At 46.0% G+C, this 22,352-nt stretch overlaps 1 protein-coding gene across 1 annotated transcript in view; it reads right to left on the reverse strand.

Moving 5' to 3' along the window:
• Window positions 1–10,830, reverse strand: part of ankrd50 (ankyrin repeat domain 50) — a 34,004-nt gene extending 23,174 nt beyond the window's left edge. Inside the window, exons 1-2 of the mRNA XM_068594360.1 lie at window positions 10,480–10,830; window positions 7,826–8,961 (exon numbers count right to left, since the gene is read on the reverse strand). Coding sequence (XP_068450461.1) covers window positions 7,826–8,352 — 527 coding nt within the window. The 5' untranslated portion in view covers window positions 8,353–8,961; window positions 10,480–10,830. The remainder of the gene's footprint in view (window positions 1–7,825; window positions 8,962–10,479) is intronic.
• Between the last annotated feature and the right edge of the window lie 11,522 nt (window positions 10,831–22,352).

The raw sequence follows: 22,352 nt of genomic DNA on the forward strand, positions 1-22,352 counted from the left end.
ATGTCCATCCACAGGGGTGACGGGGTGTGTGTGTGTGTGTGTGTGTGTGTGTGTGTGTGTTGCCCACTGAGACAATCAAATCCACAGTGACAGCAAGTGGGCGAAACAAAGGGACATTCTTCCCTCACAATTCAGCTCCTCCCCGGGGCTGTCGAAGAGTCAAAAGACGAGAATCTGCGGACAAAGGGAACTCCGCGGGAGGCTGGAGATGGAGAGAAAATAAGCTCAGGGAAAGCTGATTTAGTTTCGCCCGGACAAACCTGCGAGCATACCTGAGCCAGAAGAATTAAAAAGCTCCTCGGCCACACGCCGCGCTCTTGGACCCGTTGCAACAAGCTATTTTTAGTTCTCGCTCAAGTGCCCAACATACGAAGAAGCCGATGCCAACTTCTGTCTCACACAAGTGTTCTCGGCCGTCGCTCCTGAGCCACAGTGCGGAGTCTGGTGGAGTTGTCTGAAATCCATGCCACCACCTGCACGTACACACTTACACAGCATGTCTGCCTCCACGCTGCTGTAGTGATGGAGGAAGAGGGAGCTGGCGAGTGGAGCTTCAGACAGACCACGATCAGTAGGGAACCAGAGAAACCTTTTCATTAGAAGAACCCCCTCCATCTCCCTCCATCTCTCCATTTAGTATCGAGTCCATTTGGAAGGAAGCCTGCTCAGCATCTTCGCAAAGTCAGGACAGCTTAGTGCCCCCGAGTCGAGAGATAACCGCTGACTCATGCACCGGCTCGCCCGAAGAGAAGATGAGCGTCCACCTTATGATTCCTCCCTCGTACTGCCTCGCGAAGAGAGTCGCACATCACGCACAACGCGAGCGCAATCTACTTGTTCAAAGTAATCAGGCTGACGAGGACAATAAGACAGCGATGCAAGCGGCGCCGAGAGCGGATGTTCAAAGAACAGCCAGGGCCCGGACTCTTCACCGGCCACACACACACACACACACACACACACACACACACACACACACACACACACACACACACACACACACACACACACACACACACACACACAAGCTGAGGCTTCATGACAGTTTTCTCAGAATGGTGACGCGCTGAAAAAAGCTTGTTTGTATTTGTTACAAATCAAAGGTTTAAGGGTTTGATGCCGAGTGGATCCAGAGACTGGAAGCACTGCAGACAGACATATTTACATTCATTTGCGCTGAGAGCCTTTCATTAGATGCATAACCCTCCGAGGACGGCAACCTTGCGGCACTAAATGAGTTACTTTGTTTTTCCTAAAAGACAGAAATGGCCATTACAATCATTTGTTCACAATCGAGTGGAGAATTGGGCAGTGTTTAAAAAAAAAATGCTTGAACAAATGTATTATGTTGAGACAAACAACCTTAAACCATGCTGCCATTATTATTTTTACTAAGTATACAATTTATCAACATCTCCCCTGACATGACAACGTTTCATATCTCAGTGAGCCGTTTGCTGTGCGGCTGAAGTTCAGTGAGGAATTTGCGACGCTCCAATTCTGATGATTTTCCTCTTGAAAGTTTCATCTCTCCAGTACGACAACATTTCAAAGGGACAGCCGCCCTGCTCGTTAACAGCTTAAACTCTCAAAAATGTTCCACTTCAGGCCACACCTCAAGTCGGTCAAGTCAAAGCAAGAGTTTTCCACAAGCTGTCAAGGGCAGATTACTTTAATAAACCGACACGAGAAAACTCCTGGAAGTATTTTTAAAAAAAGAGAGAAACACGAGCTTGTTTCTGCCATTCGTTAAACACGCTGGACAATGTGAGAATCGGATCTGGGCTTAATGGCTTTGCACGATCAATTCTGCGCTGGACAGAAAGCCTCCAGCTGTCGGGAGAAAACAGCGTCCTGGACACTTGGCTGGTGCAGGGGGAAGGAAGCCAACGCTGGGGGACTTACACAGAAAAAGACTTTCTTTAAAAAGACAAAAGAAGCCTTAATGCACCCTTACTAACGTCCCTAAAATTAAAACTGGAGTTAATATCGAACGATCAAAGTCTTGTGATGTTTTTGACTCCAAACACCCTCTCATGGGACTGGTCTCACACACAGAGATCACATTGTGTGTGTGTGTGTGTGTGTGTGTGTGTGTGTGTGTGTGTGTGTGTGTGTGTGTGTGTGTGTCTGTGTCTTTGGTCCCTTTACGTCCACTCATCCACCTCGTCAACAGGTTGCTTCAAGCAGCAACAAAGAGCTGAGAGGCCATCAACATCTTCCCAATATTATTATCCAACTTTAAAATGATAAAGGTTGTAAAGAATAATGTATCCCTCCAGCCTCATGAGTAGTGGGTCTGTTTATTGGTGGAAGTGGGGTATAATTTTTAATTATATCACCAGATTTTGTTTTACTTTGATGCCGTCAGAAAGAAACACAAGAAAAAGGAGAGAAAAAACAGACCAAAGTCTGACAATGAAAAATAAAATAAAACACATATTCAGCCTCTTCAATCACCAGTCAAACTTCTTCACCTTTATAAAGCGGCGCATTAATGATTTGCTAAAGTGTAAACACACTGCTCATGTCGTTTGCAGCCGGCGCAGCTCACATACCTCGGATAACTATCCCAAACCCCCGAGCTCTCCCCAGCCCAGACGAGGTGTGCATTCCTGGCCGACTATCCAGTGCTGTCAAAGGAATCTGAAATTTCATCCTTTTCAACTTCCCCCTCCTCCGCTCCCTCTATCTCTCTCTTCCAGCCTCCAAGCTTTGCCTCCGAGCCTCTCTCTGCTTTCCCCACACAACCGTCTTTGTGTGCAAAAAAAAAAAAAGCCTTAACACACGAATACAGGTAAACCCACAAGGTGTTCAGTGGCAGCCAAGACTGGATTTGCATACAGCGATGCAACAGATTTATGGTGACAAAGGGCCCAACTGTGAGCTCTCTTGCTCAGAAGCAACACAACACTAATAACAGTGCTGAAAATGGGTTTTTGGAGCTTTTAGTCTTATATTTTTCTCAATAGGGTTCTCACTGCGAGCGACGGCGTCCAAAACGAACAAATTAATTGTGCCAAAAGTCAGAAACCAAACGAGGTTTCTGCTTCACAGGTTGTTGTCATTTTTGGTATTGCTGTTCTTGTTGCTTTAAAGCGGGCAGACAGTGACATCACACATACTGCGACGACCAATCGGTCGCGATGACAGTGCTGAGGGTTGTTTCTTACGTTGCAAGTCGAATGGGATCAAACCACACCCACGCGGTCCACACAATAAACTTCAGAGCCTCGGCTTTAGCTGTTGCTTATTTAGCGACAAGTGTGATATTATTATGGATATTAGTCGTGTAAGCAGCTCAAGTTTCTCTTCTGTGATTACAAACGGAGTATTTTCCACTTTCCGGCTGGTTGGACCAGATCGACATTTTAAAGGCTCGATCTTCTTTCTCGGAAGAGAACAGCCACTGTGTTGCATTTTATAGAGAAAATGATTATCCAGAAATCAAGTCACAGCTCTGCTGCGCCTTCATGAATGAGTCTAAACTTGCGTCGTCCGTCTCTCTCCCTGCGTGCTATTACAGGAGCTCGGGCTGCATCATACATGAGCGCTATTTAGTGAGTGGGATAACCACATTGAATGAGTTATGTTTGCCCACACAAGCATGTAGGCACATCCACACACACACACACACACACACACAGAGGCTGACTTCAGTTTGCTGAGTCATCGTTGCAGCCGCACCAGTACTGCTGTTTCTCCTCATCTGCTCGACTGGAGTTGATGCGTCACGTTGGGACTTTTTTCTCTTTCTCTCTCTTCTCACAACGTGGCCCTAATCTGCAGAGAGTTTTCCACAGCCGTGCACCACATGAAAGGCACGAGTCCGCTTTTGTTTAGCGTCCCTTAACCCCAATAAGCGGGGCCGAGCAATGAGCAGGAGTCAAAAAGTCAACACAAAAGAAAAGATGAAAAAAAAACACAAAGCTCTCTCGCAGACTTGAAAAAATAATTGTCTTGGTTGGTTTGACTTGAAACTGAAATGTCTCAATTTGAACCGTGTAGAAAATCCGACAAAGAGAGCAACAGACTTATTTCTGTTTTCTGCTAATGTCTCGTTGTGAGACGGCGTTCTGTCTCCGTCTCCATGTCACATCACAAGATGTCAAGACAACACTTCACGTGTGTTTTTATCTCTGGATTTGCACCTCACAATTCCCAACATTTCCAAGATCCAATAACTGGAATTCACTTGTTAAAATGTAAGCGGCCTTGTCAAATGGCAACTCGTAAAAGCCAAACAACCTCATGTTTACTGGAGGCTACCGGACTAATCCTACTTCGGTTTGGATTAACATCACTGCTGATCTCAATTGTCAACAGTTATTTGAGGAACAAAGCGAGAGGCGAAGTTTTATAGAGAAATGTTTCATGTGGCTGCCAGAACATCTTTTCCCCAAAAACATTTTTACCCGGTTCAAAAATAAAAAAATCAAAAGAATCTGAGCTGCAGCATCAATTTCTTCCGCGGACACGCTAAAGGAATAAAACACTGCCAAGAACCTTCAAACCTCGTCCACAAATTTAAGCCTCGGTCATTCATCATTTCTGAAGTCCGTGCCCTTTACAAAGAAACAGAAACTGCAATTCAAGCCTAACTCGTGTTCAGTGGAGAACAGCCCAACAACGGTTCCGCATAAGGTCACACAAGAACTAAAAGGCGGCTTTGTCCCATCAGCAAAAAAAAAAAAACCTGTTGCCTTTAGTTTGACCCACATGGCTGGGTTAAATCCACCTATTTGAAGCCAGCTCTTTTGTCCAGAGGGGAGAAAGTGAGGCATGTTGGACGGACGGCTGTCTGGCTGCTCAAAAAGTCACAAACTCATTCATACTGGAGGACAAACTGCAGTCAGAACGTGGCAGTGGAGCCTAACGAAGCAGAGGAATGTGCTTTCTGTCTCGAAATAAAGAAATAATCCTCGATGGTGCACACAAGCCAAGTGTCAAACGCCCTCAGATCCTAGCGCGTATTGTCTGAAGCAGACATCAGCTGGTGCCGGTACACCAGAAGAAAGGCAAAGTGAAAGGTGAAACCGGCTCTTCATCCGCGGGCCGGCGGCCCCGTGTCCGCTGCTGACAGGCGCCACTAATGCAGCACATTACTTTTAGTAATACGTGAAATGAAAAGGCCGGGCGATACGGTGGAAATCAATGGAACCGCATTGGTAGAATGGTTTTCTTTTACATATCAAGGCTGCAACTCGGATCCATTATTGATTCATCTGCATTTGTTTCATTAACTTGATTGTTTAATTAATAACTGGTTCAAAACCGGCTCATGGTGGCATCTTCAGATGTGTTTTTTTAATAAATCCAACAGCATGCCCATCCCTAACTGGCCGTAGTGGTGTAATGAAGTGTAGACTCATTTCATACAGGTGTGTAGCACGGCGTGGTCGATGACCACGAGTCGGGGTGAAAGTCGTTTTATTTTGGCAGATGGACTCTTGTTAAAGCTTGAAAAGAAGGAAAAAATGAGATGCGTCTGCTCTTTAAAGTTTTTTGACAACAAAAGAGACAAAGAGGAAGCACGAGATGTACACCGGAGCCATCGACTGAAACAAAACCAGCGTCAACACTAATCCCCGGTGACAAAGGAAAACCAAAACATATGCACACCGAAGAAGCTGAAACCGGTCGATGTGTCGTCCGTGCGTCACGTACAGCGCAGCGCTGACCGACTGTGAAGATAGCGAGCGATGAATCTCGGGTCCAAAAAGTGTCTGCTCGGCTGAAGGTGCAGACGCACAGAGAAAGGGGGACAACAAAAACCCGTGTCTGAACCGGTTTGGATGCATTAACACAGGACTGGTGATTAGCATCAACAAACAGGCCTGTTTGTCTTTGACGAGGCAGAAGAATTCGACGGGGCCTCTTGCATTTACTCACGAGCTTCCATCTAAAATCACAGCTGGAGGGGGGCTGGGCCCAAACATCTGTTAAACAAGGAGCTTTTAGTGAGTGGAGCAACCGCCGTCTGTGAATTAGTGGTCGTCATGTTGGAATAGTAATATAGTAATAATAAGTATAATAAGTTTTACACCCTTGAATGCTTCAGTTCTATATTTATTCTTTTATTTTATGTTTTTGTCACCGCCAGAGAACAATCTTGGCTCCCTGAAACGAGATAGCATCGCGAACAACAGCGGAGGCTCTGTGATTATTTGTGTTCGGAGGCGCTTGGAACGCTTCTTACACCTGTAGCGGCGATAAGGCCTCCGCCCAAGTGCCCATTTGGCTCACAAACAAAAGCGGGCCGTGATGATGGTGATGACGATAAGCGTGGCGTCTTTGTTGTCCGAGCTGTTCGAGCGCTACAGGAAAAGCTTCGCACACATAAAAAAGCAGGAAAAAAAAAAATCCAGCTGGATGCGGAGCGAGAGCTCGATCCAGCTGGGCTCGGCCTCTGTTTACGTCCCCGCGATTACCTGCCCCTTCATATCCCGGAGGGTCGACCCCAGAGTCAGAGTCTACAGGCAGGTGACGAAGAGGAGCGCTCACTTCCTGGGCAGCAAAAAACACTAAAATAAAGATTTACCTTAACTGAACGTTTGACCTACTTCTTCCCCCCTCTGAGTGTGATGTTGAGATGGTGGAATAAGCACCACCAGATGGCCAGACGAGAAGCGTGCGAGCCTGTGTGTGCGCATGTGGGTGTGTGTGCGCATGTGTGTGTGTGTGTGTACTGCATTCCAGCCGGTGTTGCAAAGACTGCCTGACCTGCACTGTGGAGACTGTTGTGAGACGAGCCCACACACACACACACACACACACACACACACACACACACACACACACACACACACACACACACCCCTCTCTTTGCCTACAACAGCGGTCCATCTTGCTCGTGTTACACGGGCTCACTGTACTTCAGCTTCAGGTGTGCGCTTCATCTTTCCTGCAGTGCAGTCACTCGAGTTCGGTCAAGTCCGTCCGCGACTCGGTCGCAGTTCAAAGCTCCTTCCCTCACGGAGTCTCCGGCCACGACTTATAAATACCTGTCCCGCCGTGAATTGTAAGCCGAGCGGGTGGCAGCCCCTCCCCCCCCCCCCGCCGTGACATGAAATAAGTGGCGAGGCCGCTGAGGCGGAGCTATGTGACAAGTGTGAGCAGTCAGAGGAGGGGGAACAGGGAGGGGGAGGGGTGCGTCAGGGTCAGGAGGTGGAGGGGGAAGGGAGGGGAGGGGCTGGCTCTGCATTTTTACATCTCTAGGCAAATTCCTAGATTTCAAACATCACCTGCAACCAGCAGAGAGGTGGAGGGTCTGCTGTGAGTGTTCAGATATGTTGTTGTTTTCACTCATTTATTATACCGCAGGAGGTAATGGTGCACTACTCTTTTGTCTTTAATGTCTTTTTTTAATATGCATCTTGTTTATTGTATATGATGTGTACGACGAGAGCAACGTGTAACCAGAGTCATTGCCATGTGTGTGGACACACACATCACCAATGAAGCTGATTCTGATATACTAACAATGTGTAGTTTTTATCAGCAATTCACCAAAGAATTATTTGTATTTTATAGAAAATTTATACATTTGCCCAAAGTAGCATTTAAAAAATATACAGTTAATAAGGATACGAAATTAAGAAGAGCAACAAATGCTCACACTTGAAAATCAATTGTGTTGGTAGTTTTCCCCGATACCTGCATCAAACAACAGATTGCCAAAATGGTCGTTAATCAATCCTCCACCGATCGACTACACATCAGCCAGAACTTCACGGCTCAGCTTCCTTCTCTGCCTCACAGCGTCCCGACCGGTGGAACGATTCGTCTGCTAGGAGATGAGAGGGCGGGCTGCGTTGGTCCTTACCTCTTGAAAGCCTCCGTGGGGTTCCTCTCGCACTCCCCGGGCTGCAGAGCGCTCTGCACGGCCGGGTCCCGCACCTTGTCCTCGTACCCCGGCACCAGCCCGCTGCGGCACATCTGAGCCACCAGACCCCGGACGAACCCGCCGACGCAGAGCGTGTCCGAGTCGTCCGCCCGGCAGAAGTGGAACGCCAGACCCTGCTGCTGCATGCCGCGGTGCGTCCCCTGGACCGACGAGGGCCACAGCAGCTCCGTGCACAGCGCGGTTTTCCCGCTTCCCGGGCCCCCGACCAGCAACACCCCCCAGGAGCTGGCCGACTTGGCGGACCCCGCCGTCAGGGTGCCGGGGTTGGACGCGCTTCCGCCGGGCGTGGTCGTCAGCGGCGGCTGCTGCTGCTGCTGCTGCTTACTGGGAGTGCTGGTCACTCCGCCAAGGCTGTTGGTTTTCTCCTGGAGGCAATGCTGGATCTTGTGGAAGACCCACTCCCGGCAGTAAAAGCGCTTCCCTTGCAGCAAACTGGTTTGGGCCATTTTGATCGAGCGCTGCTTTTCCGCCTATTCCGCCTCTTCATAGGGGGCGCCTCATTCTGATCCCGCCCGTCTTCAACTCCAGCAGAGGTTGGCGGGAAATTCGAACATCCATGTCGACGGCCTCTCGGTGGGGTGGGAGGGGGAAAGCACAGTTGCGCGTCTGGCGGCCCTCAGCGTTGACGTTTAAGACGACGCCAGAGTGGAAGAGGAGGAGGCGGAGCCGCTGCAGGGAAAGCAGCCGAGCTATGACGCGTTTACAGAGAATCTAGGTCAAAAATAAAAAATAGGAAATCAAAATTGAGGCTCAAACCATAGATTTTCCACCAACTTTTTCCACAGCTTTCCCACTGGTTGAACTGAGTGCTCCGTGCTATTATGAGTGTGTTGCTTTAGCATGGCGCTGGGCATGGCAGGGCACCCGGCTCTTGAGTGCATCCACTGGCGAACTCAAGCCACCGCCGCTTGATGCAATTAGCCATGGGAGTTGCTGATATGTTTCCGCTCGTGCATTTCAGATGCTACCGGGGGTGACCGAGGCGCGTTTCCATTACATTTGCGCGGAGCGTCGAGTCAATTCCTCCAATAACATACCAAGACTGGCTCTCTTCCCTGGAAAACAAGGAGGCAGAAATAAAAAGGCTAAGTTAGGACACATTTCAAAAACACAATGGACTGCTTCATGCGCAATCAACCATCATGCCCGAGGAGATCATTTTGATACGATTTACACAGATTAAACAAACTCAAACATAAACATTTATCAGCTACACGAGCACCAGCTCACAAGCGGCGGAGCAGTTTCGCCGCCATGTGTTGCGATACACATTATTGTTATGGATGCTGTCCAAACCCACAAAGAAGAGTAGACTCCTATCCCTGCAGCGACAAAAAAAAAGGTGGGTACTGTAAATAGTGTGTGTGTGTGTGTGTGTGTGTGTGTGTGTGTGTGTGTGTGTGGAGGAGGAGAAGAGGAGGGAGGGGGGGGGGTGTTCAGCACTTTCATCCTCCTCAACCCACATCAGCAGGCCGCCTGCCCTGCAACTGAATTCTTGGCAGGGGTTCATCCAGTTTCTCTCGTCTCCCCCCTTCCTTCCTATGTGGCTCTAAATCCCAAACAGTCCACATCCGTCCTGAACTGTAAGGGGCAGTCCAAAGGAGAGGACCCACTTTCCTGTATTTACACGGGTCGGCTGCATGGGTGGAAACGAATGGAAGGTAACTCCCACTTATGGCTCTAATAGCTTCATATATTGTTTTTTAAAAAGGGAGACAGAAATCCTGGTTGAACCCAGAGTAACAGTCTTGGATTGGATGTATTTTTTTATTTTTAAATCAAATCAAATGTAAAAAGGAGATAGCATTTAAGAATTCAAGATTTGATTTCTGAGACTTTTTTTGGGGGGGGCTAAATGCAGTTTAACCGCCTTCTTATTTCCCCTTTCATCACATCCTACTACTGCTCCTCTACACTGAAGCAAATGCTAAATATTACCCAGGGTCTCCAGCCAAGACAACACACACACACACACACACACACACACACACACAGTTGTAACGCTGCCAGATAACGACACAGGCTGCGCTATATTTCCACCTTTCTGTGTGTGTGTGTGTGTGTGTGTGTGTGTGTGTGTGTGTGTGTGTGTGTGTGTGTGTGTGTGTGTGTGTGTTTTCACCGACACAAAGCTCAGTAGATTAATATAACACATATCAAAGGGTCACTTGTGTTTGCAGGCGAAAGGCTACACACATACACGGGCGCGCGCGCACGCACGCACACACGCACACACACACACACACACACACACACACACACACACGTACACGAAAAAGAAAATATCAACGAGCGCAAACGGCATGAATTCAGTCCGGTGAGCAGCAGCACGGAGCTCCCCGTTTCATATGGGATACAGTTTACACCTATGGGGGCTTTAAAAAAAGCGTCCAGACTAGCTAACAGTTGCGTGCTTTTAAGAGCAGAAAACCAGCAAACCTACAATAAATACGGCCTGTCGCGTTACTGCAGCCTCCACAAACTGTTCCTTAAACTTCCATGCAGCCCTTTGTGGCGCGTTGCGCTGGTTTCGCTACAGTTTCCAAAGCTCTCGCGCACGGCTTTCCTCTCACCTCTTGCCGAGTCCTCTCGGTGTTTTGGAGGAGGGGGGTGCTGAGGGGGTCGGCTGCCTTGCCGTGTCCGTAGTCTACACCCTTTCCGTCCGCGTCCAAACCACAACGCTTCACGGGAACCTTTCGGCTCGGTCCCCTCCGGCGCGGCTCAGAGCCCAGACCTCCGCACTCGAGCAGCGACGCTCGTGTCTTTTTCTTTGAATCGGTCTTTTTTTTTCCTTCTTCTTCTTCTTCTTCTCCTTCTTCTTTCTGTCGGCGTCGGCTCCTCCTGCTCCCCGACACAAGCTCACAGTGAGCCGACTGACTCTCCGCCTCCAAAACGCTCTACATCTCTCTCTCTCTCTCTCTCTCTCTCTCTCCGTCTCTCTCTCTCTCTCTCTCTCTCTCCCTCCCTCTCCTCCCCCCCCACCCTCTCTCTCTCTCTCTCTCTCTCTCTCTCTCTCTCTCTCTCTCTCTCTCTCTCTCTCTCTCTCTCTCTCCCTCTCCCCCCCTCATCCCCCCTCTCTCTGTCTTTCTCTCTCCGCATGCAGAGAGCACACGCGCTTCCAATGGGCGGCGCGGGGTCTTCTGGGACTTGGGGTTTTCTTTACCCGCCGATCGCCATTTATTAAAAGGAAAACAGAGCGACGTTACACAACGTTAGTTAATCAAGACTTTCCTATCTCATAATTATGACTCTCATCATTTTTTTTATTTTACTTACATAAATGGGTTTCATATGAAAAAAAAAACACACCTTGATTTCTTGTGAATACATACTCATATCTAGTATTCACAATAATTAAAATTGTTCAGTTTTTGCGCTACAATTTTCGAGAATGTTCTTCATGAATGTGGTTAAATTCAAACAATGTATTTGTTGTGGTATCAATTAATAAATATTGCAATCAAAATAGATGCCATCTGCACAGGCTGATGTAATATATAATATTGGATAATATAACATTCAGGCAGGTGTGCTCTGTTATTCCAACTACACCTCAGAGACAACAATATAACTAATCTTTTTATTTAGTTGCCTTTCTTTAAAATTATGAGAAAATAATTAATTTTCCACATGTTGATGCAGATGTTTCAACTAACAGCACAGACGGTTTGACGTGTTTTCATTATCTTCTGCCTCTCGCACCCAGGACTCCCTGGAGAGCAGCATCCACACTGAAGTAAATTGATCAAACTGACTAAAATGTATTATGAGTCTCATAACATTCCTCTTTCCTCCCTCTGTCCTTGTCCCGCCTCACTATCAAAGAACATATCAAATTATGCCATAAAAACATGTATTATAAGCAGCATCAAAACAAACTGCAGACTTTGAAGGACAAGAAAAACAAGGTGGAAGGATGACGTTCCAAACCTGATGAGCCAGACGCATCTGTGGAGAGTTTTTTTTAACACACACACACTCATTGAAACTGTCAGCATTAAAGTAACATATGCAAATCATGAGATCGTATCTAAACATTTTTATCCCATCTCCATGTTTTCCTTCTGGCTTTTTCCGCCTGGAGACGCTTTGCCTTTGTAACATCTGGCCGTGGATGTTGATGAATGGGTTCCAACAGCAGCAGAGATTGATAACGCAACGACGGGGCCTGGACTCCTAATCAATAATAATAATAATAATAATACCCAACAGAAGGGAAACAGAGAGAAATTACAGAAAGTTAAATCTCTTAATGTTACAGGTAGTGTGTGCTGCATACAGGAGCAGTGCACACTGTGGTTTATATATCTGATGAAAATAATGAATTAAGTATTAATTAGAAGTTAACTGTGTTTTAAATCAGAGCCAAATGTTGTCCTAATTCAACATCAGCGAGCAGTATGTTTGGGAAATATATTTTAACAAAGGTTTGAGGAGGTTTTTCTAGTATTTTGCTACGTGAATATGAAGGATAGTCATATTTAGCATTGTTAATAGACGAGTGCTGATTCATTGAGAAATAAAAGCACAAAAAAGAAGCTCATGTGTTCATTGTTTAGCTTTTATTAATTCAAGTGAAATGTAGTTACATATGAAAACTCACGCTTTGCCGCGTGTTGAAGGAACACTTCACCCACAAAATGAGCATTTGTGATCGTTCCCTCACTTTGAGGTACCTTGAATAATTCAAGAAAACCTTGTTTTTCTTGCACGTCGGCGAATAAAACAATAAAAGGTGAAAAAGTGACCCCCATTTACTTCAATTCATCAAGAAGAACAACACTAGCCTCACGAATTCAAGGTACCACAGGATGAGTAATTGATACAGAAATGGTCATTGTGTGGGTGAAGTATTCCTTTCTGCTGCAGCACAAAATACAATTTGTTACATAAGCAACTTTACAAATGAAATAGTGCAAGTCGTTGCAGATTTCTTTCCCTTCTTCCCTTCCTGCAGGAATGCACACGGGGCTTACAGGTTGATGCGTTTTGATCTAACTGGAGGCTGCTGATCTTACAACTTATTTATCACTCCCCGAGGAAGGACTTCTGGGACTTCTTCTTTGAGGCGTTGCTGCAGAGGGTTCTAATAACTGACAGTGTTGCCGACTGATGCTGTCGGTGCTCACATGGAGATAACCCGCTCCTGTGTTGAAGTCGCTTCCCACTTCAAACAGCGTCTCCCACAGTGCTGCCCTCCTGCGAGTTCGGGGGCGAGGCTTTAATTCAGGCTCACGTTAAAGGCAATGGTGGTCGGTTCAGGTTAATGTTAGCCCAAACTCAAATGAATCACCACATTGTGCTCTATGTTTTCATAGTATAGCTCAATTATGATGATTTTCAACATTTGTAAGGTGTCTTTGAGTATTTTGAAAAGCGTTACATACATCAAATGTATTATTACTAAATGGAAACAAAGTGTGACTCAAAACCCAACAAAGGACATGAAGAGCAATCCCAGTATTACCGGCACTTTTCACAGATGTGTTTAGGCACTCACAACACTGAAAGTTAACAGTTATGGTCAGGTTTAGGGAAAGATCCTGGTTCTGGTTCGACCGCGGAAAAGTTTACAGCGACTTGACTCCTGAGACATGATGTGTTTAGTTGCATTTGACCAAAAACCGGCAGTGTTTTTTCAGCTTACGACTAAACCACGGTGTGGATGCAGAACCCGGTCTCTGGTGTCAAAGTAGATCCACCTCGACATCCACCACGGCCAACTCCCTGTGACTCTGGCCTCAGGTCACTCTAAACATGTTGCTTTCGACCAGTAAATCCTGAAAACATTTTGGACATATATATATATATATAGTCCTCTTCAGGGTTGCACAGCGGGCCTCACCAACAGAGAAAGCAAATTGTCAAAACTGAGAAGTACGATGACGTTGTTGGATGGAGCAGAATGACTGTACGTTGACTCAGTGAGAAGTGTGACTGTGCCGAGCAGGTCGGGGTTGTCTTTTGCAGAAAGGAAAAGATGTGGAGCGCTCTTTGTGTGGTATGAACATAACACACAATCCAAGTGTTTAAAGCCGTGACAGTTATTTATTACGACCAGACAGATGCAGCACGGCTGGAATCCCGACCAGGCGACGAGGGGCCCTCTTCACCCCGAGTTATTTTAGTTTATTATTGTGCTCGCATGGTGCACATTCCTAGATATTGGGACGCCCCCCCCCCTCCCTCCCCCGAACCATTTAATCTGGCCATAATATACAGCACAAGAGTACAGTGCACGTTGTCACTTTAAATTGCTCCCTCCTCTTTAAATTGGCCAAACAAAAATGCATTAGCCAATTTTCCATCTTTAAAAGTTGAGGACAACAGTTTGGAAGTTCTGGATAAACTGCAAGCCAAACACTGTCTGAAGAAGCCAACAGTAATAAGCTGAAGTTTGATAAAGTCCCTGTAAACACACTCATTACCGAGCTCCACAAACACATTAAAAAGCCCCCTATTGCAGTATTTGAGGACAATTATAATGATCTTTTTGTGAGGTTTATCGAAGAGCAGAATAAGCACTCCTCCGAGATAATAACAGTGATGGAAAAAAACTCCATTAGAACAGCAGGAAGCCTGCTGATTGGGGAAAACAGAACTCTCTCTTCACTTACCACATGTCAAATCTGTCGCAAGTCAAGCTCGATGTTTCAAACTGTTATTAATATTACACCAAGAACTCACGTTTATTGTTATGTGAACTTCCCCTCACTGAGAACCCGTAGACGTTGGTGCACATTGAGTTTCTGTTCCGCCGGACGCGTGACCTGTTGTGTTGTGTTGGTGTTATCGTGCAGGGCCCCCTTGGGTGCAGCGAGGGGATAAACAAATCCATATATTAACCGTCCCTCCACGGAGCGACCTGACATGATACTTCATCTGCTAATGCCTCGTCCTCAGCAACAAACAGCAGGAAGATGAACTGCCTGAGTCTAGTATTTCACCTCTTATTCAATGTAATTAAACGGCCGCAGCTAATGAATATGTTCATCGATTCATCTGCAAAGTGCTGTTCCCATAACTTTGCAATTTACGCTATCTTCCGGACTAATGTCAATTTTGTCAACTATAATTCATGACAGAACACCTGCAAAACTACTGGCTTTCCCATCAGTTTTGGTGCCCGTTAGCAATCGCTAACATGATCACATGGCGATGCTACGGTGCCTGAACGTCCTGGTTTCAAGCCGGGTGTAACCGAGTCCCAACAAATAACTGTAAAACACTGGAATCTTCCGGTTTCAACTGTCAACAGTAGGCTGTTGCGCTGACATTTGCAGCTCTTACGGCTACGCTAACCGCTAACCGATGAGGAGAAAGTCGGCCTTTTGTAAGGACCTTCAAGAGGCTTCGATAACACCGCAAGAGTCCATTTTCAGGCGTGCACAGTGGTAAGGCACAATGTAAAAATGCACACTGAGACGGCCAGAGAGCCACACATACAACGGCTGCTGACGCTTCTGCACACCGACACACCTCGTGTTCAGATTTAAAAAGGTACAATCCAATATGTTTAACCAATGCCCTCCTTCTGTTCTCCTGTTTAGCGCTAACTAGCATTATTATACACTTCAAATGGTGGTTTTATGTATTTTGGGGGCCAAACTATCCGTCCTGTCTTTGTCCACGGTGGCCGCAGCCTCACGGTCTCGGTTAACTCAGCGCTGGAGCTCGCACGGTAGATTTCTCCTTCGTTTCATAGCTCTTCTATGAATAGGAATGAACCGTTTAGTCATAGGCCTACAGCAGCACAGGCATATTTACACCATGTTCCACACAAACAGCGCTCAGCAAGACACAAGTAGTCTCTCCAATCTGCCTGCCATTCCGGTACCAGCAGGAGACAACTGCAGCGCCGCATGCTGCCGTTTAAGCCATTATTTTTCTCACCAAGTCCGATTGTATATCCGCTCCCGCCGCTCTGCCAAAATCCACATAATTGCCATCATTTTTTCTGCCTTTTTGATAACTAAATACAAACTTGTACAAGTCGCAGTCTTCGGGAGGCTGGATCAGCACGAGGTCCACGATAATTGTTTCCTCTTTTGTGAATATTCAGAAATACCCTCCACCTTGTTATTAACGGCGCGGTGACGTACATTTGGTGATTGGGGTTTGGCTCGGGGGACACGAGATCTGCTTAAGAAAACAGAGTGGGACCAAGTCCTCACTGTTGTGTGTCTCTTCTTCTCTCCGACTTGGCTGCAGATTGAATTCCTGCAACAAAAAAAGGGCACTGTGATGTGTAAACGCTTTGGGGAAGAAGTCTATGTTCATGAAGCAGTATCCATCCCTTTACTCTGGAGAATTTAACACTGTATTGCTCCTATTTGCTTTTGCACAAAAGGAGGATTGTTGACTGTGGTAACAAAGGAGGCCAGTGCTGCGTTATATGCTATATATGAATAAAGGCTCCTATTGGGTGTTGCACATTGTTTACAGTGGCGCAGTCCAGTAAATAGAGGCAGCGAAAGCCCAAAGAGAAAAAGGCTGAAGGAGCCAGCTAAAGGAAGCTTTGCTGTAAAGCTGGTTTCAAAGCAGCAGCCAACCAACAGCTGAATAAAGATGATGGAAACCTGCAGCACCCGGCGCTCACACACAACCTGCACAACCCTATTTGTGTCTTTACCTTTTGGAAGTCACCCTGCACGTCTGTCACGTAAAACTACGCAGGTGGAATTGAACCAGTATGTGACACTGCATACTAATACGATGACATCATTTCATACCAAAATACCTTTTCCATCAATATTATTTTTTCTCAAATAATGTCCCTTTTTCCAAAATAAGAAGTCAAAGCGCTGTGTAATGTTGTGTTAACGCAAGCAGTATGTACAATTAACATACATGTATGAATAATACAGAAACTGTTTGAGCTTAAGAAGAGGAGGAATAAAGCAATCAACACCAACGTTTTGGGATCGAACAGTATTCCATCTGAGTCACAGTCAGGGAACCAAAACACCGCAAGTTTGATACCCAACCCCATGCAGGACACCAGTCAGTCAAGGAAAAGCACGAAGCGGCGCCCGCCGGGCTGCAGGCCAGTGTGTAGAATGTAGCATCAGAGAGGAGGCAACTCACTCAAACGTCTGGAGAACACCCCCCCTATGATGATACAAATACAAGAAATCAATATTTAAAATAGGAAAAATGATTTCTTTCCTGAAAATCCTGAACAATAAGATATCTCATGACTTTTCATGCCACGTCAGTAAGCAAGCAGGATGCTGCAAGTCGCTCAGCTCAATGGAACGCTCTCATTAACACATGTGAGCTATTCCTGCTGCAAGACGTCTGTTCAACAATTACAAATATCACAAGCACAGTCAACAACACACCACACCAGAGGACGTAAACAGGCTTGTGCACGCGTCTGCACGTGTCTGTCTGTGTGTGTGTGTGTGTGTGTGTGTGTGTGTGTGTGTGTGTGAATACATTTGAGCGATGAGTGTGTGACGTGGCATTTCATCTGATGTGGCAGGGCTGACGCTGTGAGGTGAGACAGTTGGGGGAGGAGGAGACAAAAGGTTGTTTTCTTCACCTCTCAGAGCTCCCTCTCAGGTCCCTGCAGAACAAATACTGCGCCGTCTGCAACGACTTCTCCACAATGACAAGCGAAATCAATATTTCACCTCCCAGAATGATAATGTGCTCATAATGAACAATGGGGATGCTGACCGTGATAACTCATGCAACAGCACTTCACTCCGTCTCTGAATAGAGGCTGAGTAAAACCTAATTGCCAATCACGGAGCCCCAAGCTACAGGCCTGTATACGCTAATTTGCAATCACAGGGTGGGGCAACGCTGGCACTCTGAGAGTGTTCTTTGTGTGCCCCAAGTGTCTGTGTGTCTGTGTGTGTGTGTGTGTGTGTGTGGGTGTGTGTGTGTGTGTGTGCTTGTGAGCCACGAAGTGCAGAAATAATTCAGATGCATGATCAATTTCTGTTACTGTAGGCGAGGGTGAACTTAGCGAAAACAGATTAAAGCTGGCATGTACCTTGGTAGCATTCACAGCTGCTTAGTGTGTCCGTTTATTCATGCAGTAATATTCCATTCAAGTGATTGGTGGAGGCTCACACCCCCGGCATAAACCGAGTGCGCTACTCCGCTCCGACGCAACGCTGTGAATGTCACCCGGCGAGCAAATGCACCGAAAGAACGTCTCTTATCGAATACATTTCTTTTTTTTTGTTGCAGTTGTTGGGTCCTTCAAATGAGCACTTTATCTCTGCAGCCCCCTTTCCTCCAGCTCCACGCAACGCTTTCACTTTGTTGTTTTGATCTCACGGCCCCCGACTCTACTGCACTCTGCTCTGGCCTCCTGTTCAGCCTTGTTACGCGTCTGGTTTCAGCTAGTATGAAAAGATACCAACACACCAGGTGTTACAAAGTTAATAACTAGCTGGTAAAGGTAGAGGAACAGACCAAAGCAGAGATACACAGAGAGGAAATATTAATATGACTTAATATGACCTCCATCAGGTGACGAGAGACCATGCAAATGAATGCTATTGTTATATGGAGCCCTGCAGTTGTCATGGGGAGACATGATATTGTGTATATTGTGTGTACTTTTATCAACTTTTGGTTGAAATACTCAGACAACTACAGATTTATTTACACTCGTTTTAAGAAAAATATGTCTTTTTAGGTTTTTGACAAACATATAGACAAAAATACATTACATTATATATATGTATATATATATATATATATATATATATATATATATATATATATATATACACACACACACACACACACACACACACACACACACACACACACACACACACACATAACAATGAGTAGGTATTTTAAACCTTTGTGTCGGAGAACAACAGGTAAATGTAACTTCTTTTGGACTTCAGGTACGAGGACGTCGGGTTTTTAGGTACTTGTTCCTTTCAGATGATGCATTAATCATGAAATACATCCCGTATATTTAGAATCCTCTGCTTCGCCAAAGTCAGTTTTTAGGATCGTGATGCTTATTTTTCTTTCATGATGGCTGCGGAGCTCAAAGGCCTTTGGAATAAATAGAGATTTTCTCTTTTCACTGTCAGTTTGGACAACTCCTCTCCGCTCGCTGTCCTCGGGCCTGTACACAAACCGTCGACAGGCCAACTGCGTGATTCACATGAGCGACCCCTCGGAAAATGAGGGAGCACACTTGACAGTTTCAAGGCTGCAGAAAATGATGCCGTGTTGCAGTGCAATGCAGCGCTCCTCAGATCAGAGATATGATGATAAATATGTCTGCAAGCATATTTAAATATTTACTTTTGAGAGGGAAAATGACTGATGGGAGGAAGGAAACCAAAATTATAATGTTTTATTTAAAGAGGGTTTGAATCTTTTCTAATTAGCTTATGATGACAGTGTGACTAATTGACAAGTTGCACTGCAGAAACATTCATCACTTTTATGTTGACTCTTAAAATCATATTTCACTTCCTTAAACGTGTGTGACATGTTGTTCCACTCCACTTCATATGCACTTTATGAAACATCAGGAGGAAACACATCGCTTTTGATTCTACATGTCAACACTTCATCAAGTGTTGACATTTAAGTGTTGATGTAAAATAAAAAGCCATGAAATGTGCAAACAAATAATGTACGTTGTCTGCAAGGAACACTTTTTATTTGTTTAGAGACAACTTCAAGAGATGACACCTTAGCTAGGAAATAAATTACTCTCTAAAGATGCAACATCTGGCGTCTTCATGAAAATAATGAGGCTAATTGAGTTAATGGAAGTCAAAAGGTTCAGTTTCTCAGCAACTGTAACACTGATTTGGACCTTTTTATTAATTGCCATTTTTACTTCGTCCCCCAAAAGACGTCCTCTCAGTGCATCAAACTATGAAATAAATGAACCAGATGACAGTCAGTGACTTTCTGTCCTCCACGTGGGTCATGAACTTGTGTCCGTCTTCTCCAGGAACCAGTTTGCTGCTTCGCTACGAGCTCGTCCAGCCCAGCAGACTGGAACTAACAACCACTCTCTGAAATATTTATATCCCTGGGGGGGAGGAGAGAGAGAGAGAGAGAGAGAGAGAGAGAGAGAGAGAGAGAGAGAGAGAGAGAGAGAGAGAGAGAGAGAGAGCTAATGTGTGCTCTGCATTAAAGCAGAGATTCTTCTGGCTGTGCCTGCAGGCTGTTTCTTCCTCTCTCCCTCGCAGCGACGTCTTCCTGGTTGAATATCCAGGAAGACGAGCTTTCCTCTTCCTCCTCCAGCAGGAAACAGACTAACTCATGACAAACACATGATGTGAGCTGTTATCTGTGCAGATGACAGTAAAAACATCTTGAAGCTAGCGGGCAGCGGTGTAACTCCTCACCGTCATCGTGATGCAAGAGTCTGACGACATGATGAGAACGATGCAACTGAGAACTGAAACCTTTGTCGTTACATTTGGCTCGTTCCGGTCTGTTCCACATTCTGCACGTCCACATGGTTGAAATCAGCTAAATATTCAGCCGTGACTTTGAAAGTCTTTCGGATAACAGCACGTCTAACGTTATCTCTCTGTCCACCAAAACAACCCAGACAGCAGCGGCCCTCCTCTCACTCCTCCTCCTCCTCACGACAAAGATGTGAGTCTGTCAGTGGCAACAAGAAGCAGGATGCGTGGCTGCACGTGGACGGGGAGGAGTTGCTCCTAAACAGAGGTTACATTGCAGCCGGTTTAGCGGCCGCCATCTTCAATACTGGAACAATTAAAACAACTAAATGTTGTTCCTCTTACAGCAATAAAACGAGGACCTGTTTTCCTCTTTTTACTCTCAGCTGTCGGCCCGTAGACCCACAGTGTCAAAGTCCTCTTAACTGTCATAATGTACACAGGCATTTAAAACATTACCATTAAAGACCTCGGACAATTAGTCAAAATTAGGGCTAATGTGGCTTTGGGTCATCAATAACATTGGAAGATGCCAAATAATGAACTAATGATTCATTTATTGAATGAAATAACAGATTTTAAAGAATGAAATAATGAAATCGACAAATGAACGAATGAGAGAGCTGAATGAAAGCTCCTCAGTCGAGCACATCGGCTCCTGGAAGTTAATGTTATCAGCAGTAGTTTCTGTTCTGAAATTCAACACAAACTCCTCATTGTGAATTCATAACCCCTCTGAATAATTGACTCTAAAACAACACAAAAAAGGAGTCTTGCTGCTACGTGTCATCTCCAGGAATGTAGGACATGGCAGTCGGCTGGTGAACGCTGTAAAACAGTTTGTGTGTCATTAATGACGGATCCTCTGGAGGAGATGACAGAAGTGAGCGAGGTGAGGTGTTCCCTTTATACCTCAGCTGAGGACCGAGTGTAAAAATATCTTTCAGTTTCAGTTTCATAACCGCCACAGAACAACTTACAGGCGTCAGTCTTCATTTCCTCTTCAGCTCGCGTGTGAGTCTGAATCCAGAGTTTTCAGGTTCCTGTTGGCTTTCTGCTCGGCAGCCCAAAGAAAGGTCTGACGCAGACGAGGACTTTGTATTCGTGAGGACGCACAGAGAGAGTTAGTGATGCTTTCATGGAGTCATTACTTCATACTGAATAGACAACCTTCTCGCGGCTGCATTTGGCAGTGTGATGTCCTCGCTCTGCAGCATCTTTCCTGTTTAAAGCCACCACGAGTCACTTTCATGTCGTGTCGATTTTGGCGCCGCCTGTGGACAAAAGCGTAGTCCCTTTAGAAAACCTGTGGTTTTACTGCAGCAGGGGGTCTCACAGTCTGCCCCGCTCATGGTGTGCTCACGACGAACGCGTCAAAAAAAGTTCTTGACGCGCAAAAAATGTCGATGCGCGTCGAGAAAAAGTGTGTTCACCCCAAAAGCAGCAAGACTAATCGCAGCGCAGCCACTTCTCTCCGGGAAAAGAGCAATCTTTTCCATTACATAGTAGAGGTGAAATAACCACGAGATCTGTTTTATACTTGTTGTGGAAGTCACCAGAACGTGTGAACATCATCTCCATGGTGTCTGGGGTCATAATAGTCTCCGTAGTCCCACAACAGCCTGAATGAAGCCGCTATCAGCTCCTTCTGGAGGACCGGCAGCAGTTTGATTCAGCACCGGCAGGACGAGGTGACGAGCGGACCATCTCAACGCTGATTGGCGGACGCAACTATGACTCATGCGTTTCTGCTACCGGAGTTGGGGAATTTCAACTCGTGCGTTGATCCGAGTTCGCTCCGCGGCCTGCGAGCTGTTCGTGCTGCTTCTCCGCGTCTGACGCGCCGCCCGCTGGAAAATACGCGTCTACGCAGCTTTTACACAGCTGTGCATTGACTTTGCATGGAATCTCGACGCGTGTCGAAACCTTGACGCGTTCGGTGTGAACACAGCATTAGTCCTGGTTCTGGTTCTCCTCCCTTCTCTCCTGTGGGCCCAGCAATATGATGGAGGAGGAGGAGGAAGAAG

The sequence above is a fragment of the Clinocottus analis genome, unplaced genomic scaffold (genome assembly GCF_023055335.1).
Source record: "Clinocottus analis isolate CAN_PGR_092001 unplaced genomic scaffold, fCliAna1.0.p SCAF_10, whole genome shotgun sequence".
Classification (NCBI taxonomy): domain Eukaryota; kingdom Metazoa; phylum Chordata; class Actinopteri; order Perciformes; family Cottidae; genus Clinocottus; species Clinocottus analis.